Below are 27,198 nucleotides of genomic sequence, written 5' to 3'. Positions count from 1 at the left end.
ATACATTATTATCATCATTTTGCAATCAATATTAAGCTATCCCTCATCCCTTTATTAAATTGTGTTGGAATCTTGTTATTGTGTATTTAAAGAAATTTAAATTTGCGGAGGAAATTAAAAAATATATATATAAAAGATATTGGGACCCCCCCGCAGTACCTCCATGGGCACCCACGGGTTGAAGACCTATCTCCTAAAATATCCTTGGATGGTTTCAGATGGCAGGGAGACACAAACCTGACAGCGAATCGGTTTAATTTTGGCCTGTCACCAAGCTAATCATACAACTGCTGTTAATTACTGACAGCTGATACGAACTGCCACAGGTGTCATTTGTCATTTTAAATACTGATCCTTGTTAATTGTATAGAGACGGGAGGAAGAACTGATTCATTGTTCCATGGCAAATTCTATGCAAATATACACCCGTCAGTACAGTTTTGTTTTTCCATACTTTCTACATCTACCTGCCGTCACAAACCTATAAATACTAAGCACCTTACATGCAAGCGACAACAGTGGATGGGGAAAACTTGTAGAAGTGGGCCACATTAAAGCCACTTATGATTCTGTTATTGAGGAGGCAAGCGTAAAAATAACAATATCAAGCAAATTGCGGGTTGTCATTATTTATCGTGGGCCTTCTTTCCTTCCGCGCACGCTGTGAAGTGATTGGATTGCAGTTATTAGCGAAGACTCTCCGCAGCTGTAATTGCCGTATCAGGACTGAGTCATGGGGAGACGTGTGATGGCTGTGAGCAGCGAGGAAATGGAGGGAGGGCTGACAATAATTGGGTTTGTTACATTTGATTGATGCACACTTTCATCCAGCTTCTCATCGTTTTCTCAGGGATTATGTACGATAAAACATGATGTAATTACTGTTGAGATCTTGGCCTATCAACAGTTTATCTACTTTGGAAATCACTCCTGTAATGTTGCAGTGGAAATTGAGTACCTTTAGGCTAATGGCTGGAGCTGCGGATAATATACTGTGTAATGTCTTATGGAGAGCAAGGAGCAGGCCGGCTTCCACCTCCGTGGCTTCATTAATCACAATAGCGGAATGGAGAATGGAGGGCCTGCAGACTGCTTTCATATATAACATCATTTACAAAACCTTGTTGTTTTTATGATATTATACTGTGTATTGAATTGACATTTTTTATCTGCTGAAAAGACCAACAAATGGCAGAATGATCATTTTACATCTGGTGTGTTCCTAGGAGTGCACCCTTCCCTTCCCTGATAGAAAATCTTGGATGTTGTTCATGGCCACTCTCCCAGTTTGGAGGGTTCCCAGTCCCAAGTGTCCTGATTACCATGATTTCCACTGTTTCCTTGTTCCTTCCTTCTGATGTTGCCATCACATGAAATTTACACATCTAGAACTATGACCCTCTGCTGCTGTTTGTCCACCACGACTACCATGATCCCCCTCCTATTTTGATATTGCGACCTCCAGACGTTTCTGTACACTATGCCAGTGACTCGGTTTTGGCGTTCCTCGTGCACCTTGCCTGCTAGTATCTTAAACACCCCACTGCTGTGTACTGGATTGGATTGTCTCAGGGGGCATCTTTGCACTGGCGGCACCGGGAGTTCTGTCTGGCGTGGAAAACCTCGGCTTCTATTGATTTTGCACCTGTGCTGCCATGATTAGTGACTCTGGCTGTCTTTCATTCCAGCCTTTTCTCCAAGCAACAGGTAGGATTTGTTCCCTGGTTCATACCGTGCAGAGGTATTTATTATCCTCCTGGTGTAACCTTGAGCAGGATAGGAGGACATGTTCTGGCCACCTGCGCTGTGGAACTTCATATATATATAAACATCTGCGTTTCTAAGATGGCTTAAACCTGTTTGTCATTTTAAATTCCCTGGCTGAAAATTGAACCATCCTGTCCTGTGATGTCAGATCAGGTCTCATTTCCATTTGGCTTTCGGCAATCAGAGCAACTGCTCTTGGACGAGGAAACGCAAATAAGCTGGTGCCAGAGCTCGCAGACCTCCAAAAATGTCCCATGCAGGAAAGAGACAGATGTGTAGAAGTAATTAATAAATGGGACCTGTTATTAGTTATTAGGATTACATAGTGACAAATAAATGTTGTAATGGGCCATTAAGCCAAATGCCTGCGCTATCAAACATATGTTGTTAGCGTAGCACATCCTTGTGATTATTCAGAGTGTGACACATCTCATTTTTCTAACATGTGTCCAAGAGAAGGTGCTGATCTGTGGGGTACTGACTACAGTGTAAATTAATTCTAATAACAGAAATGTCATGGAGGATAAGCAGATATTATATGCATTTGCTAACATCTCACACAATACCTCAAGAGTGCCGGTATTATCAGCTTCCATTTCAGACACTGCAGGACACCTTCAGAAGGCCCATGTTCATTCTCTGATGAGCCAGTCATCCAGTGCGCCACTGCATCCTGTGAACCGGAGGATTGCCTTTTTGTTCCTCTGCTCCAGCCACACTGCATGGAAGGGAGTCAATAATACTGAAGTAAATGTTTTAAAACGGCTCAAATAACGCAGGATCATTTGTTTTGGCCGAGGCACTAAATCCATTGTTTCTAATCTGTAGGAGAAGAATGGGTTTGCTTTTTGTGTTTAAGAGAGTCTGCAGAGAGTCACGGGACGCGGCACGTCTTTAATTAGGTTTGTTTTACTGAGATACTCGGCTTCTCCTTCAGCCTCTTTTTAATTAAAAATGCACCATCCTCCGTCTGCAGCCAGCCACACGGCAGGAGACATGCGGGAGGATGTGACTGTGTGTCCGTACGGAGTATATGTGTGTTTAGGATGACGTGGTGAACAGCTGCTTCTAAAACAGCTTTTCTTGACTGTCTTGGCGACCTGATGTGCACCATGCCACTGAAATGGCAGCAAGTTTATTGTACAATCTTAATCACCTGAAGAAGAAGAAGAAGAAGAAGAAGTAGTAGAAGAAGAAGAGATACCAGATAGAGGGATTATGAAAGAGGAGCACGCCATTACATTTCTCACAGTTATCCATCTTTCACCTGTTGCCATATTTTTCAGAAATCACCTCAGACAACGAGAACTTCAGTAGAGTATTGGAATGTGAGTTATTTGTGGATCATCTGTATTTATGTTGGCTTTTCGGTCACCAGTTTTTTTAACTGCAAGCAGTTATTTTTCTATATTGAACAGTCAGATTTACCTCAATGAAACCTCAGACAAACCCAAGAAGTCCAGATGGAACATCATGATGGACAAACAAATGTGTATCCCAAGCACAACATTTGCCAGTTCCATATAAGTCTTTATAATGCATTGCAGTATTCTCATTTGTTCTTTTTGCATTAAAAATACTCCATGGAAAACTCCGACAGTTAATTTCAAAAGTCTCATTACTCACTAATAATTGTGGTTAGCAAATAAGTAGTAAGTACATTTAGTTACGAGACCGGTGATCTTCCTCCATCACCATGAAGTGATGGGTTCGAGATAAGTGCCGAATCTCCTCACCACATGCCGGATCTACTTAACTACCCACAATGCATCTTTTCAAAGGTCAGCACATAGAAAATTGCAGTAGGAAAGCATCCACTGTTCAGGACATTATGTTGACAACGGAAACAAAAGTGTGCCATCTGGAAAATGTACTATAGTTATGTTCATTTAGCACAAAGGGAAAGTTGTGTTATAGTGACAGTGCTGTAGGAGGTAGACATAGAAAGGCCAACTCAAATAAGTTCAATCAAATTAAACTGTTTTTATTGAGTTACATAATCGAAATTGAGATACAGTGACAAGCAAAACCAGTTTCATGATTTTTACCAACTCCAGTCATAATAATATTTTATTTAACATTCTGTGTCATTCACTCCGATGGTCAACGCAGACAAAAATGGACTTTCAAAGCAACCAGAGGCGAAAAATCTCAAATATTTATCTGAAACTGTGCCGATTGCACTCACACTGCCTCAGCAAAACGCACAGTGTATTCGGTCTTAATGGGCAATGCACGTCTATGTGAGATCACGTACTTCGGTGAGCCTGTGTTAAGGAGATGAAATAGGCCTAGAGTGTGTGGATGGTAGCTGGGGAACCACAATGAAAGAATTGTCTGAACAGTGTTGCTTTGGAAGCTTTAAATCTTAGAAAATCTAAAAAAAAAAAATAATAATAATAATAAAAGTTATTGCCAAATCTGTCCGTCAGATTCTAAACAGAATAAGCAGAGTGGATGAGTTGTTGTATAATTTCCATGACCAAATAATTCATTGTTACTAATTTTTATTTAATAATGCTTGGTATTGATTTGGTTTCCTTATTTTCTTTTGAACATTAAGCACTCTTAGGCTGCAGGAATATTTCCATAGTTCTGAAGGAACAAGGGGTAGGTACTTTCCACGCACAAGAGGAACTTCTAGTGACCTAAGCGTATGACGTTCTGTTTTGTTGGTGCTACACGTTCAAGTTTTATCCAACCTATATGCAACGGTGTTGTATGTTGCATGCCGCAGCCACCATCCAGATGTTACATCCAGTTATTGAACATTCCTGCTCCTAACTGTTATATTTCTGTTTGCATTTGCAAAGAGACCTTCAAAGAATTCAGTTCTCTACAGTCCCTAGAACTCCTGGGAAAATTTTATATGTTTCGGACCAGCCACAACATTACGACCACTGACAGGAAAAGTAAATAACACTGACCATCTTGTGGCCATTCAGTGTTCTACCTGGCATTCATTCATGTGGATGTTACTTAGACATGTAGCACCCACCTAGATCAGACAAGACCCCCCCACCCCATAGCAATTACACTCATTCGTAGCAGCAACCGTCCCCAGCGGGATGAAGCCTGATACAGACACACAGAAACAGTTTAGGAACAACTTAAATGAAGGTGTTAACCTGGTCTCCAAATTCACTAGATCCCAAATTGATCAAGTGTCTGTGGGATGAGGCCCCTTCCCTCAACCCATAGGACCCAAAGGCCCCCCACTAACAACGTTCTGTTGCCAGACACCACAGGACACCCTCAGAAGACCCATGTCCATTCTCTGATGAGTCACAACTGTTTTAGAGACACAGTACTAGGAAGGCGGTCATAATGTTATGCCAGATCAATGTAAATCATAATCATTATTTTGTAAATGGAAAAAAAATGAAGAAATAAAAAGAACATTCATTTCAAGTTCCCCAAATTGAAGTAAATAGCTTTTTTTTAAAGTCCAGAAAGAATCAGAATATTCCACTGAGAGGTTCTCTTTGTCTCTTTGCCCAGCAAATGTTTATGATAATTACAGTCTTTCCCAGTTGACAGAAGGTGAGAGGTTGCACGTTGCTAATGGGCTCACAAAAGGCTTCTCTGTGCTTGACATGCTAGAACGGTTATGGCACTGATTAACATGGCAGCAAACAGAAACTGGGAGCAAATATTAAAATAATACAGAAGAGAGGGAGTGAATTATAAAGTGACCGAGCCGGAATAAAACATTTTCTAAAGAGAGAAGAATGACACCAATCTAAAAAGCATTTACCCATTTAAATATAAGCCCTTCATGTCACTTATACAGGTTGTTTACAGTGCAAGGCTGGATCCAGCAGGTATTGGCACAGTAGAGCATCCAGTGAAAGATACCTAGAGATATCTGTAAGGGGAGGGTGATGCTTTTGTCCTTTTTACCCATCAGTGGTACCCCTCAGACAGAATAATGTACAATTACTATGTCACTGGTTTTGCATACGAGGGTCATCGAACAATAAGGTCGAAATAGAAACACTGGTGAGGCAGAAAATCCCATGCAGCATCATGGTTTTGAGATGAGAAGCATGTCAGGTCGGCCGGTTTCAGTGGTCAGGCAGAGGGAACAGCTGTCACACCGCTGCTGTCACATGCTGGAAGCTGGCAGAACCCAGCCAGTTCTGTCAGGCTGTGTTCGTTTAATTTATATTGTGACAACAGAGTGATGGGCGATCCGCAACATTTCAATCGAAAGGGAACATTGTCTCGTGACATAATGCGAGACTGCTGCCACGCCAGGGGAGCAGAAGTCACAATGAGTGCCAGTTGTCGCCCATTTATTTGTGTTACGGAGATTACTGAGCGTTTCGTCAGCTCGCTTCATGATGTCTTCGCTATCAGCAATCTTCATACGTGTCAGAGAGAACTCAGGCAGTACGCATGGTCTCCGTGTTGTGTCTCGGTGAGCCCAATATGAGGCTTTCCTGGCCAAAAAAAAAAAAAAAAAGGTTTGCTTTTCAACTCTAAAAGATTAACTGGATGTGTTAGGGCTCAGAAGATTACACCTGTAATACAAAATCAATTTCACAATCAAAGAAAACCTCGTGTAGACAGTATTTTGGTGATGAAACTGTTTTAGGAACTTGTGAACACACAATATCTAAGGCGGTGCGTGATGAACAACCAAAGACGTTCCAGAGGCCCAAAGAAAACTCACGCTGTCCTATTTTCGTGTCGGTCTCATCAACCTCTCATGTCATGTAATTGATGACCGGGCCTGGTGTGTGTGCCTATTTAAAGCACCGGCGTGCAAAAGGTTGTGGAGCTCTCCGTTCAATTCACCTGATTTTTTTTTTCTCACCTTCAACAACAAGGCCCGTACAAAGAAAGCGCTCGTAAGTCTTGACATTGCACGGCCTCTGGTATTGATCTTAATGTGGACAGTGCTTTCTACACTTTCATCAAGATTACATCAGGATCCTTCCAGTCCTGCAGCTGCCGAGGTGCGCTGTAGTAGTAGTAGATATGAAAAGGTACGTGACGCGCGGTGTCAGCACCGATAAAATTGACGGTTGAGGTGGCGCCAAGGTGTGGCCGTGCTTTTTTATTGAAATCGTTTTTTTACGTTTGATTAGAAGGTGCAAGCAATCGCACTAAAACCAAGAGGCAGGGGCACTATTTTGTGAACATTTCTGGTTCCAGTTGTAGGGTTTGATGATACACTAATGGTCATGTAGGCATAAAAGAAGTATATGAGTGTCCAAAAAACAAACAAAAAGCCACTGAACTTGTAGAGCTTCTTCAAGATGTTTCATCCAAGTGATTTTTCAGTTCAGGCACAATTGGAGGGTGTGACACAACCTAGATCTTACCTACTGTCTGTTTCTGATGGTTAACACCCATGTTTACATTTAAACCAGTCCTTTAAAATTGAAAAAGCTACTTGGATGCAGCGTTGCCAGATGGGACATGAAGAAATATCATAAAATTAGAGTATTTTGATCCAAACTATTGTATTAAACAACTACACACACTAGGACAGTGCATTTAAAATCAAAGCTATTCTATGCACATGCAACTGTAATAACTAAGGCATAGGTCTTCAACAGGGGGTCCGCAACCAAATCTTTGGTTGATTGGACCTATTTTTACCCACAAATTTAAATTTCTTCAAATACACATTAACATGAATCCAACATATTTGGGTAAAGGGACTAAAAAACACTGAATTCAGCACTTTGCTCATTCAGCCATGCAGGAGCTGTCTCTACAGCCACTGTTTCACACAGAGCGCTGCACTAGCTTGTAACATGAAACTAGAACAACGGAATAAACTAGATCTAAAAAGAAAGGACAATCTTGATGCTATCTTTATCAAACAAAAAGGGAAGAAAGGGAATAGAGCCAAAAATGGCAGCTCCCTCGCAGCAGTGGCAGTTAACATGTCAATAAGAGAGAAATGGCTACTTGAATGGGAAAACACTTAAAGGATTAACTTTTTTTATTTGTTACTTTCTTACCTTAACAACAACAGACGTGAGACTTGAATAAGTAGCGCGGAAGTGGCAAAGAGGCTTAGAAGCCTTTATACACCAATCAATATCACAGGGGAAGAGGAAGGGTTGAAGCTGAGACCGCTCTGAATGTAACACTTTATGCATGATATATAAATATTACAGGCTCAAAAACATGTCATTTTCTATTCGGGTTCTTATTACTAAAACTATTTTATAAGCAGCAAAATCATTACACTCAACACCTATCGACTAGCACCAAGGCAAATGTGTGACATGGTGCAAAGACGTCTTTTTTTGCTTGGCCTGCCACCACTGTTTTATTCCTCCTTTCATGCAAACTTCTCGCGGCACCCGCGGCCGTTAAAACTCCAGCCAGCAAAAATGTGTCAAAGCCGTTAGCCGGCTTTAATGATTTCTTTGTTTCATTTGTGGCACAGTTATATCATAAACAACACCTGCTTGGTGATATATTTTGGAATTTATTTGTCTGGGAGAGACAGGGGAGTCATAGAAATGAGGGACGCGCTGCGAGAATGAGCATCTAAGGCTAACAAAGACAGATGGTGCATGTAGTGGTGGTATAGCGACGGAGGGAGGGAGGGAGGGAGGGAGGGGAGCAGGCAGAGGAGGAAACGGGGAGTGGAGCGAGGAGGGAAGAGAGGAGGACATGGTGGAGGAGATGCTCAGTAGGCGGGGGACAGAAAGGAAACTGTATGAAAAAAGACATTAGTAATCTCCCCAGCTGCTCGTGTGAACAGAGGGGATGTGCCAGCTCTTACGCTGTCTTTTTGTGTCCCTCTATCAGCATCTCTTATCATATTGACAAAGCGTGTGGTGTCCTGAAAGCTGGGCCCGGGCCCAAAGCCAGCCCGCTGCGCCTGAGAGGAGCATAGAGTCATTTATATGTAGGATTATCTCTTATTATTGTCATGCCTCACTTTCCACCAGCCCGTGCCTCACATCCCATCACGGCCCTAGGACTACTGGCCGGCGCAGACAAACACAGCGGCTTTACACATGCCTTAGTAGCTGAGCCCGTGTGTGTCTGGTCTTGCATGGCTCAAAAGCCTATCTCACACATCACACACCTTTTGAGATAGGCCTTATCGGCGGGTAAAAGACGCCAAGCGCCGCCCGAGACTCATGCCTCTTCCGCTATTTTCACCCCCGACAGGAAGAGCCGTACGTGATGTTCAAGAAGTCTGACAAGCCGCTGTACGGGAACGATCGCTTCGAGGGCTACTGCATAGACCTGCTGAGGGAGCTGGCTAACATCCTGGGCTTCACTTACGAGGTGCGCCTGGTGGAAGACGGAAAGTACGGCTGCCAGGATGAGAACACGGGCCAGTGGAACGGCATGATCAAGGAGCTAATGGACCACGTGAGTTTCTACAGCATTATTAAATCATAATATGTGTCACGTGGAGCACTTTAAGTTCAATAATTTGTACAAGGAATATAAAAAAAAAAAAAATGTTCTTTTAGTTGAGACAAAGTAGACACGTCCCTAAGGGCTCTTTAACGTCTTTCAGGTCAAGGACCCCAAAACTGATGGAGAGATTAAGTATATACTGTATGTGTTCTTTATTAAACTCCGCCTAGTGCTATTAATAATAGACATGGTTACATTCAGTATTAAGATATCTCAATAATGCACAGGTTCAAATATTATTTTTTTTTGTTATTTCAAACATGTGCAAATGCCGTAAACATAAACATACCTGATGTAAACGTACATACATGCACGGGATTTCATTTGGGGGTTCACTTTAAAATGGCAGGGAAAAGTAAGAAAAATGTAAAAATAAAAAATGTCTAATCAACCAAAGATTTTGCGACCCCCTGCAGTACCTCTGCAGACCCCCTAGGGGTCCCGAACCCCCTATTGAGAACCTGCGATCTAGAACATAGCACTTTATTGGGGGTAAACTCAAACGATACATGCCGGATAAAAAAAAACTCTAGTTGTACATTTGCATAATTCTTATAGTACCACTATGCAGAGAAGAAATCAAGTGTTAAGACTTAAAGCACTGAAGCTAAAAATTCCTTTTTTTTTAGTGTGCTGTTTATTTGTACCATTTCCCCACAATGCGTAGAGGAATTAGAGGAACTCCAAACAGCTGAGAAACATTCATGAGTAAATCAAATGTGGTGGTGAGAGAACTGCAGACGGGAGAGGAAGGGGGAAATATTTATTTGAAGCACCTTCATCTTTGAGTCTGGCCGCTTAATGTGGAGGTTTATTCGCTCTCAGGTGCCACATATTTGTTTATTGATTTTTACAAATGAGGGTGAAAAGCAAATAAACTAAATAACCGAGGAACACACAGGCTTTTAGGTATGTATGTGGCTTGGTTCAGTCAGTCAGAGGTTGAAGTAAGAGGATCTGTTGTTCTTTGCAACCTGTTCAGTCAGCTGGGGGGAGTTTCTTTCCCCATTCTTCCTACTCTGATTTTATTCACATTTTATACACAGTATCCCGGATAAATAAAAATAAACGAAAGTGCTATAATTTGCAAATCATTTGATTTTGTTATTCATCTTTTATACAGTTCACTCTTTACTCTTGTTATTTTTCTGTATCTGTGTGCGCTGCTGCAAACTACACTTCCCCCCATTGTGGGACAAATAAAGGTTTTCTAATTCTAACCACATATTTAATTAAATTCAATTTGGATAAATTAATGGCAGACGATTTTGTATTTGCTGGTAGGGGCATGTATTCCACTTTCCCATTCTTCTTTCATATGAGATTTTAGGAGTTTAGCTTCAGTTAATGGCTTTATTTATACGTCATAGCGGAACCGAATGTGTTCGTATGAAGTATCGTCAGATGTTCCTAGAGCTTTATAATTGTTTTACATTACATATTTTTTAGGATAAACTTCTATTAGCAGCCGCTGGTTGGGTTGTAAATGATCACGAATGAGATGTAACGATGAAAAGGGTATGACTCAGAGGCACACAGAAATAAAACAGCAAAGAAAAGAAACGAAAGCACAATTTGAGAGTGAGCTGAGGAGAGCATAGATTCTTTGGTGAGTTGTTTCCCCAAAGAGCTTATTAAAACACACACACAATCAGCTCACAGTGTCGATCATTACACCCAACAAAGTCCCAGTTAGGATAAACTGCGTGGAACAGAAGAATAGCAGCCACTGACTGCATGGCCAATAGTCAATATCTGACCTCATTAGAGGCGGCACCGACAAAGGGTCAAGTTTCCGTCATGTCCTGCGCTTCTGCTCTTGATCAGTGCAGTGATTGGACACTGTGACAGATAGTCGGGGCTTTTCACGAATGAAAGGCCCAATCCCCTGCGAGATGGTGTTCACTCTGGGTTCTTACACAGGGCCTGACTCAGACGGATGGTGATTGCAGCAGACGGGGCCTCAGAAGACTAGAGGACTGTTTGGCTGAGGAGTAAAACGCTGAATCGAGCTGAAAAAGTTAGAAAGATCTTGTCAAAAGAACTTAAAAAAAATTATGCCTGGCCTTGGCTAATGGTCAATGTTTGTATTTTTCACTGCGCCGTGTTTCGGATGGATCGAGTGTTGCCCGTTATCAGCGGGATTTTTCACGTATCGCCACGGCGAGCAGCGAGCTCAGTCAATTCATCCTCAAGTGATATACGGCAACCTTCATGAGACAAAAAAGGATGCATCTTTGAGGAACAAACCACTTGACCTTGCTGTGAATGTTTAGCATTTATAGTCACAATGCAGCCTGAGATTTATTGACTGTCAACAACGCAACATGTTTTTTGCCTCAGATATGGCAACGTGAATTTCCTGCTTCCACATATCTCTAAAGCATGTGTTTCTCATGTCAGCATATGCTGTTTACTCACCAGCCGGTGGATTATGCCATTTTATGTGGAACCCTTTTGCAGAAATGTCATGCATACGCACAATAAATATCATTAATATGCATTGATTCACAGTCATAATCATTTTTTAAATCAAGCCTATTTTGAAGTTATTTGCAATGTCTATGACACATATTTGATCATGTGGAGTGTGACAATGTGTTAGTCTACATTTGCCAGGCATTGTAACAGCAGGAGAAAGGAGGCAAAGAAAATAAATGAATGCTTTGATTCAGGCTCCAGAGACAAAAAAAAAAAAAAAAAAAAGGAAATTTAATAGTGAAAGTATTCTTGATGGGCAGAAAGAGAAAGAGGGCATTAAATTTCTCGCTAAGTGCCTTGGGACAGACTCTGTAGTGTGTAAAGACCCTGTTTTCTTAATTTGATTGCCTCTAAATGCTTCCTTCGCCCATAACTTATAGCCTATCCCTCTTCCCTTTTATGTTTGCTGTTGACAGAGAGCTGATCTTGCAGTGGCTCCCCTCGCCATCACGTACGTCCGCGAGAAGGTTATCGACTTCTCCAAGCCCTTCATGACGCTGGGTATAAGTATACTGTACCGCAAGCCCAACGGGACCAACCCTGGGGTCTTCTCCTTCCTCAACCCCCTCTCGCCCGATATCTGGATGTATATTCTGCTGGCTTACTTGGGTGTCAGTTGTGTGCTGTTTGTCATAGCCAGGTAACATGTCACTTCAAGTGATCACAGCTCCACACACAGTCAGACAAATGCTTAGCTGTCATCACTCAGCCTCACCCATCTGACTAACAACAGGCTAAACTGTGTAATTACAGGAACCTGAGCACTGGTACTTGTGCATGTAGTGAAAGCGTACCACTCGGTGACCAAAATACACCAATGCTCAAGCTCAGTGTCATTGCCATGTAATGTGTTTAATGCAGTTTTATCATAAAGCACAGTGAAAAAATGATAAAAACTGGCTAGTCCTGGGCTCCTTCTACTCTCACATGGGTACCAGCTTAGAAAAGCCCTGCAGGAAATGCAGACGTACGCAGGAACAGAAGCTGCAGAGAAAGAGACGTTGGCCGATCAGCCGTTTCAGGGTTGTGTGTATGTGTACGGAAAGCGGTGGCAAAAAGCTTGGGCACTCAAATGATATGTGTGCGTAAGTGAGTGTGGTTTGTGTCAAGCTTGATGTGAACGGCTGCTGCCCCTCTCCCATCTTTCCCTCACTGTCCCCAATGTCTCAGAGTTCATGTTGTCTTTTCTCTTATTTCCTTCACCTTGCTTCAAATTTAAAAAAACAAGTCAGAGTCAGAGTATGGCCCCCCCTCCACCTTCGTGGTTTGGCAATTACTATCCATTAGTTTGCCAAGGATAAAGCTTGTATATGTTTCTCCTTACAGATCTCTCAGGTGACCGTACCTAGGAATCTATATAGCCCATTAAACCTAATATGTTTGTTTCAACTGCAGGACTGCACCAAATTTCTATTTTAAGGGCTTTTACCCACAATTTCTGTTCTCTCACTGCAGGTAATTAGTGTCATTCAAATCCAAAAGGCAGTGCATTTGTTCAAAGACACACAAACTGAGGATGGAGAACTGTGTACAGGTTCAATGGAATGTGCTCGTGGTGAAATTTTGCCATTTTCTTCTTTTCTTGGAAAGGCTTAATGATCATCAGTAAAAACAGGGAAACTGGATTGGTGGTGAAACGTCTTCAAGAAATCTCAAATAAGTGCAGGAGCCTTTGTTTTAGCCTCGATTTAGAAATTCCCCGACCAGTCACCTGGGTGACTGAGAATCTTTTCTTGAATCCCACGTGTTTTGGGGAGTTTAGGGCTGCACAGAAAAGAGCTTCATACTAATTTGCAGCATAGTAGCCCACGATGCAGTGCAGGGGATACTGTCATTACAGGAAGGTAATCTTGCTGCAGTGTGTTGAATATGCATATACACCGATCAGGCATAACATTATGACCACTCTCAGGAGAAGGAAATAACATCGACCATCCTGTGACAATTCACTGTTCTGCTGTGAAACTTTTAGGCCTGGCATTCATTTGTGTGTTACTTAGATAAGTGCCAGCCAGCTAGACCGGACCAGACACCCCCACCACATAGCAATTACACTCCCCAGCAGGAGTGTGAAATGGTGCTGACCTGGCCTCCAAATTCACTAGATCCCAAACTGATCAAGTGTCCGTGGGAAGATCCACAGAGGCCCCTCAACTCAACCCATAGGACCCAAGGGCCCCTAACAACCTTCTGTTGCCAGAAACCACATGACAGAGTTGAGTCACAACTCTTTTGGAGGCAAGGGACAAGGGAGACCTACACAATACAAGGAAGGTGGTCATAATGCTATGCCTGATCGGTGTATGCATTGCATAATGAATATGAGCAGCTCTGGCTTGTCTTAGCTCATCTGCTCAGCTTGTCTGGAGGCACATCAGGAATGCTCGGGTGAAACGATACAACACATCATTTTGTACTGGTTTGGAAGACAAATCCTTCCAGTGGCGAAACTAGGCCAGCGTTATTTCAGGGCTCGCTCACTTGATCCAGTGGCTCGGGCTCGTGGCGCCGTTTGAAGCAGGGTGAAGTAAAAAGAGACACAAAAGTTCAAGTTAACTCTAAAACTTTTGGGAGACGTTGGCTCAGTTGCGGCCGTGACCCGAGAGTTTTACCGTTAACGCACGCGTGTTTTTTTCCGATGTTACTGGCAATATGATCACACAAGAGAATAAAAAGCAGCAACTGTCATCTAAGTTGGCTCAGAATATGCACCTATCTGTATTTAATATCATGATAAGTAAGTGTTTGGGTAAGTGTACAAATTTCCCCCTCACTTTATTCCTTCTTTTCTCCTGTATGCACAAACGCATGCTGAGCAACAGTTGCATGTCTTTTTTTTTTTTTGCTGTAGATTATAGGACATAAATGAAGGACATGAGGCAGATTATGTATTTGTGACAAGACCATGTGGATATAATTTCCGTCCACCATGAAAGAATTAGGTGTTTATATTATATTGTCAGGCGTTAAGTCAGTCCATCATAGTAGTGTACATGCTCATTCTCCTCTGCTTCAGCTAAGTAGCAATGCAGATAGTTTTAACGGTCCGAGTTATTTGACTCTGAGATCTGTGCCTTTAGCCTCCTACCATAAAACAATTATCAAAGCACACATAAAAATCTTTATGTTAGATTATCTTTAGGTCATCATCAGCTCTCTCTCAGCTCAGAGTTCTGAAAAGCATTCAAAGCTTGTTTGTCTTAAACCGACATCAAAAAACTACTGGCCTTGAAGGCCTGCCGAGACATTGCCTCATGTCGCCTGCATTTGAGCTGAAAATTTGCACTATGGCCAACTAGCATATGCTGAAACATCATCACCCGTTACTCAGGTTCAACTGAAAGAATGCATTCGACCGAATAGTCCAGATACCCGGATGTGTACTTGCCTCGCCTGTTTAAAGAAAAAGGGTGCATCGGGAGCTAACTTGTGTGGACTTGGTACAACCGGGTTTCCCCAGAATAACAGTCCAGTGGTGTCCCATTGAATTTCAGCATGACCGTCCTGCATTCTCCCATCACCCAGAGGCTGTACTTTTTAATCGAATTTGTCAAGACTGTTCTAACAAGTACGCAAGTCCTAAGTTTGCATATTTGGTTTGGATAAATCCCGGCTATTTTCGAGGAGGAGCTCCAAACCATTGTGTATAGCTGGCCTCTAAAGGGTATTTAAAGGGATAAGCCACCCCGATGTGAAATTTACTCATTCATCGTATTCCCCAGAGATGGATAAGTGAAAAAAAAGCATTTTTAAATCGGTCCAGGCATTGTCCTAATCCGGCAGGATAGGACAATGCAATTAACACGGAGGGATTTCCTAGGGCAGATATAGACTTGGGGCTATTGTCGACACAATAACTACCAACTTCTTTGATAAAAAACGAGGACGATCATGAAGTTGAATTACTACTTAACTTGAATTACTCATGTTAGGCAGACATCAACACAAACCAAATGTGGAAGTTAAGATGGAGCCTGCCAATAGGTCAATGGATCTTATATGAGAATTTTCAGTTTCCACAAGAAACAACAGGAACAACCAGTAAACCATCAGCGTACACACTGAAAACGGCAGGTTTTAAGAAAAAGTAAATTACATTAAACTGAACATTTGCCGTTGGCAGTTCTTGCATAATCCAATATTTGGAGTTTAATTGCCGCATCTTTTATTGACTTGAGCATCGTACCGATCCATTCCACTTCACAAAATCTTCTGTGATATCAATACATTTCTGGAAGAAATGTTGTTGTTTCAAGTAGTCTAGTGAACTAATCTAGGTTTTACTGCTGGCGCACCGATTATCACATTCCCTGTTCATTCAATGATACCTTCACCCGTTTTTATGGCATTTTATATTCCGTGACGGTGCTCACCCCATAACCTGCAAATGTTCCACACAAGTTTCCTCCCACATCCTTAAAAAGCCTTTACTTAATTCTTTTATGGTGGGCAAATGTATTTTACCTCCTATACTTGTATGTTAGTTACGCTATAGGAAACCACCACTCATTTCACTAAGACTTTGTAAGGCCAGGTCGAGATACAGCTTATTTTCACTGTGCATATAAATACTGTATATACTATATATATGTGTGTGTGTGTGTGTGTGTGTGTGTACGCATTACACATTTTATCTATGTATGCTTGCGTTCGTGCTGTATTGTGTGACTGACTGTCTGAGTGAGGACTGATGTATGCGGTGCTCGAGTTAGAGCAGCTTTTCTTTTCCATCTGTAGGCCTGTTCCACATGGGTACACAGCTGTCCTGATGTCTCCAGTTAAGAGACGTCAGTGTTACCGGTTGTTATTGCTTGTATGTTTCTCCTAATAACAGCGCCGCCGCTGGGTTCTGCTGCATTTGATAAAAACAGACTGAACATTACAACTCTAAAGCTCGCGCATTGGCACCATGAAGGAGAGTGAAATCTGTCACTTTAAGCAAATGTTGCGGCTTGCAGACATCCACCGCCTTGCTTTTTAAGTACTGAAATCTAGCTCTTCTCTAGCTCTCGTTCTCAAAGTAAGAAAATTTCTTTGCGTGCAAAACATCATGTCTGTCCTCAGCCTTTCAGTGAGAAGCCAATCTTTAAGCATGTTAGCAAGCTAGCAAGTTCTCCTCTGCGTTACGTTACTGGAAAGCTCTGAGTTTAATTAAAACCCATCTTTAATGACACACTGTGAGCCACGAAAACAACATCGGTCAAAAGCTCAGGCGCAGACACATAAAGTCTATCATCCTGTGACGGAACCGCGCTGACTGTTGATTTGTCTCCCTTGACATTGGCGTTATCGGCCGTATTATCACTTGAGCTTTCTGCAGGATGACCCTTCCCCCCTATAGAAAGATAAAAGCCCCTCATTGTTTCTGTGCTGTTGGGAAATTCTTTTTTTTTTTTTTTTCGTCCGGCTTATCTCTGCATTGACCTTGTTCGAAGTTTCCCCCTCTCTAGCACAGATGACCTGAGATAATGTAAGGGCAGTGTAATTGGATCAAAATGACAGCAAACAGGCCGAGCAGAGATGTAGTGAGAGACGGGTTAAGCCGTGTTGTCTCCTGCAAACAGCGTTGGTTTAGCGTTCCCTGATCCAACCAGCAGTGGTCGAGCAGCAGTAGCAGCCGCCACCACCTACACGGCGCCGCACTGGTGACAACTTTCGCTCGTCCGCGTTCTCGTTGGGCAGTAATTGGCTTTTTGTAACACAGCTTGTGGAGGAAACGCACTCGGAGACCTCTGCACAAGAGACTGGGACGCATAGCTGCGTACACCACAGCAAGGTCGCAGTTCAGCTGAACTCAATTTGGCATTGCAAATTGACAAGCAAGCAAATCTGGGACAAATTGAGTGAGCGGACAGATTGATTTAAGTCCAAGGATTCTCCTGAAGCAGAAATCAGGAGGACATTCAGAGGTCCTTGAGCTACACTATACAATATCCTTTCGACTATTGTAGGGGTGAAAAGGGACACCACCGCTAACCACATTATAATGGCAATGCCCATTAGTCAATGACAGGGTACAGTTATGATCCTGTCATTTTATCAATATAACTATATGTCTTCATATAGAGTGTTGCATTACAGTATCCAAGTTCACTACTAGAGTTTTTTACCCAGAGGACAATGGATTAAAACCTTGACACGTGGCGGTGTGCAAATTTCATCTGCACCATCCTCCATGCAGATGTTACATCCACTCGAAGTTATTACTTCTGACTTCCGCCGCAGTAGAAAAGGCCCACACTGAGACAAGTCCGTATTATACACTGCAATTTGATTAGTCAAACCCTAGTGTGTGTTAAACAGCTTGAGTCAAGATAGGGCCCCGGTTCTCCCCTCTACTCCAGCACAAATCAAATCAGGTCAGGATGCTTAATTGTAGACCAATCAACCTTTACTAATGTAATGTCACTTTTATTTAACATGAATAAATGAGAAATCTCTCTGCTTGAGGAGCGCGTTGAGTGAGAGGGAGCGCCTGGGCCGGCGTGGGCATGATGGGAATGAGCCGTTTGATCTGCTGAATATTAATGCTCCTCCAAGATTATAAGGATTATTAGTTCTTTTCTCGACTGACAATGGAGTTATTTTCAGAAGCCATCGATTAAATTACTGAGGGAATTGCCTTTGATATGAGCACGCCCACATGAGCAGCCACTTTTGGATTATGAGTGGTGTTAATTCAAACCATATCCCCAACCACCGTATGTTATTAAAATTGAAAAACACACAAGAGAAATTCAGATGAGCAGCCATTTTAAGCTCTATTTTTGACTAATAGACTATTCAGTGAAGACATACCAATCAAAATCTTAAAGTAATTAATGTAATAAACTTTTAATTTACTAATCCAATTAACAATCGTGCAAGTATGTACATGAAGGCGTAGGAATGCATACTGATATTGAAACTGTCTCTGAACATGAATGACTGACCTTTGTTTTCTCTCCCTTGTCTCCCCAGGTAGGATGACCACTCTTGGTCTTTCTTATTGCATGCTCATGTATCTTTATGCAACTTCAGTAAACATATATATATATATGTGTGTGTGTGTGTGTGTGTTCTCTGTTAACTGTCACAGGTTTAGTCCCTACGAGTGGTATAACCCCCACCCTTGCAACCCTGACTCGGATGTAGTGGAAAACAATTTCACCCTGCTAAATAGTTTCTGGTTCGGAGTTGGAGCTCTCATGCAGCAAGGTAGACGCCTCTGCCTGCCCCCCTCTTTCTCAAGCACAAGTCCCACTTTTTTGCTGGGGGTCAACCTTGCTCTTTAACCAGGCCCGTGACCATGCATGGGGGCCTCTGTGCATGTAGCTAGTCGCTTCACAGAGTCCAGCAGGATGGATTGAGTGGATTTTGACTGAACTGATCGGTGAATGAGGATGGTGCTTTTGCATGCTTCCCTTCCAAATGCTCCCTTATATACATATCCATCCCCTCCTGACTCATTCCCCCCCACCTATTCAAAGCCATCTGAACAGGTAAGTGTACCCACCCAGAATATCTGAGTTGGATCCAATAGGGTGAGATTGAATGAGAATGTGAACTCAGCAGCTTAACATCCCTGACTGGTTTTGCTTCCTTCTGCCAAACCGATGCCATATCTTCTCAACTAGTTGAATCCTTACACTGAAAAAGGAAAAAAAATAGAGGCAGATTTAACAGAAAGTGGAATGTTGTCACTTTCGGTGCATGGCACAATGGGAAATACGGTATGTTGCATATTTTTGGAATTAGCATTTTTTCTTTCAGAGCAATTGACAATGCAGCATATTTACAATATTCAGGCACGATTGCAGGGCCTGGAAAGCATGCAAATAAGTATGTCTTGCATCTGAGCAACGGAATGGTGCACACAAGAAACTAGGTACAGTCAAAGCTGCTTGAAGGGTGAAAGAAAAAAAAATATGGAAGAAAATAGGAGTGGAGGGATCTCCTTTACTTTTAATGTTATCTAGCCACGCAGATGATTTGGTTTTATGTGTCCAGGTTTTAAATTTGGTCCGTTGGTCTACACCGGTAAAATAGAAGACAAAAGAATTGAATTTGTTGTGCTGACAGTGTCGTTAAGTGTAATCATTTGAAATGTGTAATTAGCAAGCGTCTCATTGCTAACCACATATTCTTGGACGGCATAGAACTTTTACTTACATCATTAAGCAAATTCATTTTCTGACTGAAAATTACAAGACCTACTGGGATTCGTAAAGATTCCAGTATGAAAATAATGAATACTGATTCTAGAGCAGGGCTCATCCAACAATTGCTTAAATTCCAACCCTAACGTTCAAGATAAAGAATTTTAGTTTGAAGTGTTTAGACAAAACATTTGTGAACATTTACTTTCAAAGGCTTTTTTTTTTTTTTATCCCATGACCTTCCCCAGTAAATGCACTGCCTACCTACAGTATGGCCTGTGTTTTTAATGTCTTTATCTTTGTGCATGCCCCTCAATCTCCTCTATTATGCGGTTTGAGGTTGACAGGCACGCACAGATTTTTGAAACCTGGACAATTAAAAGCAAGGGTATCTGCCCGACTAGACGCCAGTAGAGGTGAGTCCACGGACAAGTCGGCCTTACCTAGGATTAAGGAGCTGATAACTTATTTCTTGTTGGCTGGTTGCATGCTGTGACTAACTTATAATGCATGCTTACTAATATCCCCCCACATTGGCTACTATCATTTTCCACTAATGCCCATTCATTTGACTCATAAGATGCAAATATGATTTAAGAGTATTTGAGAGTAAAATATGACAACAGGTTTGATTGTAACCTCGCCCCAACAAAACTCACCCAAGATATTTCATAAGCGTAAAGCATAAAACATGTTTAGAAATGCAGAGGATAGAGATAGGCGGGTAGAAATTTATGAAAATGTAATGCATTTTAGCTGCAAGTGTGCAGCGCGGTGTTCTTCGAAAAGCCACCCTAACAGATCTGAAGGGGAGACCGGTTGAGAAGATGTGGTTGAAGGCCAGAAGGTTGTTGGGAAGAGGCTGGATGAACACACTGTGTCTGCATGGTACCCTGCTGGTCTTACACTGCAGAGAGGCTCCCTTGCCGGTGGCTTGGCCCGTCCCCCAGAAAACTGTGGGAAGTGCTGTTTGGTCATGACGTTACCTTGGGTACATGACAGTCAGCCCCAACCAGGCTCTGTTTGGGTTCGACTCGCCTGTCTGAGAGGGTTGTTCAGGTGTTTTCTGTTCAGTTTTCTGAGGTGGAATGGGGCCGTGGGGCCGACACAGAACAAACAGAGTAAATCCTTATTACAGTACTGAAATGTGGTTCTTTTTATGCTGTTTTTTTTTTTTTCTTGTTTGTGGTTTGATGAATGGGCAAAGTGGGTTGCTGATGGCTATGCTGAACAATGCCTTGGTTGAGTGGACTGCTAGCAAATGAGAGGCTACATAGAAAGCTTGTAGGAGACAGTTAAAAGTTGTTTTTTTTTTTTTTTTTAAAGATAACAGAAAGTAATCTGAACAAAGTTCAATTGCAAGTAGCTTTTAGAAGGACATTTCTAAGATTAGTGTTTAAAGGGAAACTCCTCCGTGCACACAATACTGACACTGTAAGCTTTTCAAACAGAGAAAGCTTTCCTAAGTTGCCCTGTTCGCACAGCATTATTACATTACCTTGTGAGACACTTTAAAGCCTGGCAATTGAAATAACTCACCAACTAAAACACATGCGCCAGCAGCATCATCTTGCAAGGCAAATGCAGTCAATGCAGCTGCAGCCTTTGCTTCTCTACCATGGATTGCCTCCTGCTCTCTGCTTGGCAAAAAAAAAATAAATAGCCTGGCTGTTCTCTTGCTTCATTGTGAGTGGAGGCAAACATCCAGTGAATGAAGATTTCAAAAGAGGAGTAAATATCAATGGTTTGAAATTAACACTGTCGAACAAGTATAATATTGAAAACTATGAATAAAAAAGTGTCAGGGAAAGAATATGAATTTTACACCATGATAGAAAACACTTGGAGCAGAACACCAGTTTTCAAATATCATTATATTTCTACATAAATAGTCATAATTTATCATATAAGTTAGTTGGAGCATGTAGGCCAGAATGGACCATTTGGGAACTTAACAGGTTTGTGCTTTCACACAGAAGCCGGGAGTATTGGGCCTCTCAGTGTTGCCAGATGGGAAATCAAGAAATATTGTACTGTCACTTTAAAATTATCTGTTGTTGTTGCTAATAACTGCAATGTGTTCAGCAATAAAGTAAACAGATCTTTGATCAGTAACTTGCAGGAGATGGTTAGAGCCAAACCTAATGTGTTTGTGCTTCATGGAGGAGGGAGGGGTAAATGAGAGAGATGGTTCATACCACTGCAATGCAAAGGGGAGGGGGGTGGGTTCTGCATTTCCTCATTAAACCACATATTTTCTTCTACTGTGCTGATTTTTTTGCCACTTAGACCATAAACAGTTGTTTTAAAAAAAGGTTTTCCAAATATTTGCCCCTTTATATTGTACAGGGGCATTTCTAGCTTTGCAGGGGCCCTAAGCAAAATGACCTTAGATTGTCCACTAAGATGCCACAATCTTTTACACAACATGGGCAAAAAAAGCTACAGTAAAAACAAACAAACAAAAAAAAAACATCTTAAGTTGAGCCACTCTCAAACTGCAACTTTGGTAGTTTTGATTAAAACTGTTTCCTTCCCTTTTGCGTTCTTCTCTTCTCCGCTCCATTGGGGTAACTCCATTTAACTTTCCTCAAAACCCCTCAAAACTGCACCAGCATTTGATTTGCTATGTTCTTCCTGAATCAAGTCTGCACATGCTCAGTAACATGGAATAGTCCATTGCAGGAGGAGGGAAGGGGAAGCAGTTGAAACAATGATGAACAATGAGCATGGTAGATCATGAGACGTTTGGGAGCCCGCGTAAATCTCAGGGCACCAGGCAATTGCCTGCATTTGACTAATGGTAAGTCCACCTTTGATATTGTTTAGACCCTGAAACTATCGCAAAAATACAATAATTAACATATATCTGGCAACACTGATCCCTTAGGTCTTCTGATTTGGGCCCGTGTGAAAACACTCCACTTAGTGGACTGAGCTGAACCTGGTTAGAGAGAGGGTGATCCCTTCCTGGAGAGGTTTCTTTGCAGTGTGAACACAGCTACTTTATAATGATATAACCAGTAATTCACCTGAGGCGTCCTTGAAAGAGCACCTGACTACAGACACATTTTTGATTCTTGATTTGATCATTTCCCCTTTTCCCCATGTCTAATCTGTCCCGCAAAATTATGACCAATCACAAAACAGTTTGAAAGCATGAGGGCGTGTCAGAACTACGTCTCGACTGCCCTGTGAACATGAACCAAACCAGGGTTAAAAGCAGCATTTTAAATAATACTGTATCAGTTGATCCCTGAATCAGAAAGGAAACGTAGGCGTGAAAGCCCCCAAAGAATCATTCAAATAAGTTACGTATGAAACGGCGAGCCTGCCGTTCCTTCTCCCTTCTCGCTGTATCAATAGCAGTGGGCTCGTGGAAGAAACAGTCGGCTGTCATGTCTTCCCCTGCACGCTCCCTCTCTACTCGACAGCTCACTCAAGGGACCGTGAGAAAGAACGAAAGTTTGATGAAAAGTGAGAGTGCAGATTGAGGCTCTCTCTCAAAGGGAGAGGAGTACAGAGTTCTTAACCTCCTATCTCTCACACTCTTTATCAGCTTTCCCTCTGAGTGAATGTGCAAAATCCCGGCTTTCAAATGCTTAAGCCTCTTGAGCAGAATAGTCCTGACATAACCCGGGCCCACCTTCTTTCACCCAGACAACAAACCTGCCTCCCACCGCTGCCCACTACAATCTAGCACCTTCATGCTCTGCATAGATTCTGCATAAAACTCTTAACACCAAACAAATAAAAAATAAAACGTATGTGAATGTAGATAATAATAATGTGCTAAATAGTTACTTCCAAGATCAAGTAGATGAAGTTTACATGGAGTTTAGCTTTTATCAACTTATAAAATTTGACATTGGTGAATAGTTTTAAAACACTTTTACAGAGAGATACAGAGATAAGTAGCTCAGTGCAGCCAGCTAAACAAAACAGTTAAAGGTTTGCCATTTTATTTTTTTAAACTCCTGTTTATCAAACTGACTATAATAATTGACACCAATGGTTCCCCACCTTCTGACTGGGCTGACCTGTTTCTGTTTAAAAAGAACAAATAGGGGAAATATATTGGAAACATTAGGGCTAAGTGTAGGGCTGAATATCAACCACCAGGTCAAACTGCGACGCTGCCCACTCTGTCCACTCTGTGCGTTTTGTGTCTGAGCGTGTCAGCAAGGCCTGGGTGCCGCCCCCTTTCCAGCGCCCATCCTGCACCGGGCCTCACCACCCTCCTCTGCTCCTCTCGTCCAGGATCTGAGCTTATGCCGAAAGCCCTCTCCACCAGAATTGTAGGAGGTATCTGGTGGTTTTTCACGCTCATCATCATCTCCTCCTACACGGCAAACCTGGCGGCCTTCCTCACCGTGGAGAGGATGGAGTCGCCCATCGACTCCGCTGACGATCTGGCCAAGCAGACAAAGATAGAATACGGAGTGGTAGAGGACGGCTCCACCATGACCTTCTTCAAGGTTAGTTACAGCTGGATATTATTAAACTCACTACAGTCCTTTTTTTTTTTTCACATGTCAAGTTCCACTGCTCTGTATCACCCAGGGATTTACAGGAAACCAATACGTCTTTGTCAAGGCTTCCAAGATGGTTAACTTATATTTCCTCATTTATTTCCTAAAGGTCTGTTCACTTCCGTTCATAGCTTCTTCCCTCTGGCTCCAAACATGTATTTTCATATAAAAGCTTGTTTCCAATCACTTCTTAGCCATGATTTGTTGCTAGGGTCAAAGAAATCTGACTGGAGGCCTTCAGAATCAGTTCTGCAGACCCTGCAGTATAAAGTAAGTGTTGATCAGACTGTTGCTGGGGTGCTGGCTGTATGAAGCTGGAGGGCATTGATGTCTCAGGTGGAAAATGCACAGCCCACCACTGCAAAAATGTACATAATATCAGGCATTAAATGTTGTTGCCATGTTTAATAAGCACAGGCATACTTTTTACTCTGTTACAAGTGACCTCAGTTTCAGCTTATTAATATGCAATATCAACAACTGTTACAGTCTGTTCAACATTAAAGTGATGCATAAATAATTTGTATTAGTTGTATTGTTGGCACTACTTCACCTCATGCTACCACGGTGCATGGAGAAACGTGTGAAACGTTAGACATTAGACGGACTTGTTTCAGCTCGTGGCCTTTATTAGGGTCATCACACCCTAATGAAACTCAACGCAAATCATTTTAATTAAAAAAAGAAAAAGAAAAATGTCATTATAAATTGAAACAACCAATGGTGTAAATTCACATATACATATGAGAAAGTGGGGTACCTGCAAGGTGTGCTTGGTCATGTGACATCCGGCCAACCAATCACATATATTCACATACATACAGTAACTGTGGGTTGGGTGGGGTAAAGAGATTTCCAGCCACATCGTTCAACCAGACTGCCAAAAAGAGACAGATCATTGGTGATACATATATATATCAACACAATAAAATCTGAACAAACAGGGCCCTTGAAAGACACAAAGGCATAAAAAAAGGTACAAAAAGTATCATAAGTTGTAAAAACAAAAACATAAAATGCATCACATAAATGCATGGATAAAAAAAACAACATCATTTAAAACTCTATGAAACCATCTAGTAAAATGGAGAATTCTAAAACCTCATTAATAGAGAAGTAACACCAGGGGGAATAGATAATACCCCCCTGGAAATAGGCTTTCAAAAGAGAAAATCTAAAATGCTTCTTCCTTCTTTCCGATAAAATTGACATTACCACTCTTTGGCTGAGCTTAATAGCTTCTAGGTGTGTAAAAACAATATAGAGAAAAAAAGATGTGGTGTTGTTTCTCATTAAAAGGTCAATAATTCGAAATACCGTAATACAAAGCTGAAACGGGTTGTTCCTATTTTCAGGACTTCTTGATACATTTTCATGCTTTACTACTTTTTTTAACAAATTACACAACACATGTGTATACTGTATCACCCTTTAACATGACATTGTGTAATTTCTCTGCAATATATACATGTGTTTTATGTATATGGTTTTTCAATACTTTTTCCGAAGGTGACATAGGTCTTAATGGGTTAAATAGAAATTGTGAATGCACGACTCATAACAGAACGGCACTGTGGTTTTACTATTTTTACTCATTGTTATTTAATCTTAGGGACGATTTCAGTATTTCTGCTTAATGTTACACTGCACAGGGGGACAGGCAGTCTTGTCTTTCATTCAAGTCAGGTTATACAAGGCGACTATAATTTTTCATGGCAACTACAGGCGAGAAACCATTCGGTCGTCAGAAAACTTCCCGATCGCGTGACAACCCCAACTTCAAGCAATCCCCAGTGAAGCTGAACCACACTGGTTGGACCAATCAGCATCCTCAGACAAACCGCTGGCATCCCTTGGGTTTATTCTAAGTGTGAAAACAATCCATGGTGACCACAGCGACCTGAGGGTAGGAGTGTGAATGGCCGTTTTGTGGGTAGGTGGGATCCTTGGGGATGGAGGCAGCTCTCCTGTGGACTCTACGCTGGTAGATGCTCTGCAGACATAGCAGTCTCGGTGATCTCGTCAGCAGCCTTCACCACCCTCTCTGCAGGCGTACATGTACAGACGTACAGTCCAGATGCATAAGCATTTGTAAAATAGCGATGAAATGTAATGAAGGTGTTAAATGTAGATTTTGAGAAGGGGCCCTCCTACAAGGGAGGTGTATGTCAGGGGGTTGTAATTAAGAACTCAGATTTACAACTCCCCATAAAGCTGTACAGGACAGCAAGAGCATGTCCCAACCCAGGACCTTCTTGCTGTGAAATACGGTGATAGTGCCTCATATCCCGGTGTAACTATTCCCAGTGAAATTGCCTGGAAGCATTCAGAAGAGTTCTGCCTGTGCTGAGTCTCTGCTTGGCAGTCCTCTCAGTGTTGGATCATATAGAATATGTGCTGCATATCAAGGACGTTGTGTTAATCCAGACAAGTTTGGAGAAAAAATAAAAAGTCCCTGCGTTGGAGTTCTGTTTGGACAGATTTGAGTTTTTCCTTTTTTTCCTCCACACCTTATTTTCATCAATCTGTGCGAGATGCACATATGTGTTCCCATGTACTGCTCACGCACACAGGGCCACAGTTTGTGCGTGTTTAATACCACAGTGACTAATAAATGTGTGAGTTTGTACTCACACCAATTCATTACAAAGCTGCTAGAGAGATGATTCCACCCCCCTCCACCCCCCCTAATTTCACCATACAAATCAATGAAAACAACAGTTGGTGTAAATTAGCAGCATATGTGCTTGTTAATCATCCTACCTATGCTGAGCTCCATCTGCAGCCATAATTTACAGCCTCGGGTCAGACGGTGTTAGTCCAACTGCTGCAGCGCATCATTTGCTGCTTGCTTCGTTATACTGTACGTG

The 27,198-nt window shown here is 42.0% G+C and overlaps 1 protein-coding gene across 2 annotated transcripts in view; it reads left to right on the top strand.

Moving 5' to 3' along the window:
- The window catches only part of grik2 (glutamate receptor, ionotropic, kainate 2), a 209,050-nt gene that overhangs the window by 141,450 nt on the left and 40,402 nt on the right, over positions 1 to 27,198 (top strand). For both annotated transcript variants that reach the window (XM_047598050.1, XM_047598051.1), the window contains exons 11-14: positions 8,920 to 9,126; positions 12,075 to 12,298; positions 18,737 to 18,855; positions 24,057 to 24,274. In XM_047598050.1, the coding sequence (XP_047454006.1) occupies positions 8,920 to 9,126; positions 12,075 to 12,298; positions 18,737 to 18,855; positions 24,057 to 24,274 (768 nt within the window). The remainder of the gene's footprint in view (positions 1 to 8,919; positions 9,127 to 12,074; positions 12,299 to 18,736; positions 18,856 to 24,056; positions 24,275 to 27,198) is intronic.

This window comes from Mugil cephalus, chromosome 11 (genome assembly GCF_022458985.1).
Source record: "Mugil cephalus isolate CIBA_MC_2020 chromosome 11, CIBA_Mcephalus_1.1, whole genome shotgun sequence".
NCBI classification, from domain to species: domain Eukaryota; kingdom Metazoa; phylum Chordata; class Actinopteri; order Mugiliformes; family Mugilidae; genus Mugil; species Mugil cephalus.
This window is presented reverse-complemented; position numbering and strand designations above follow the sequence as displayed.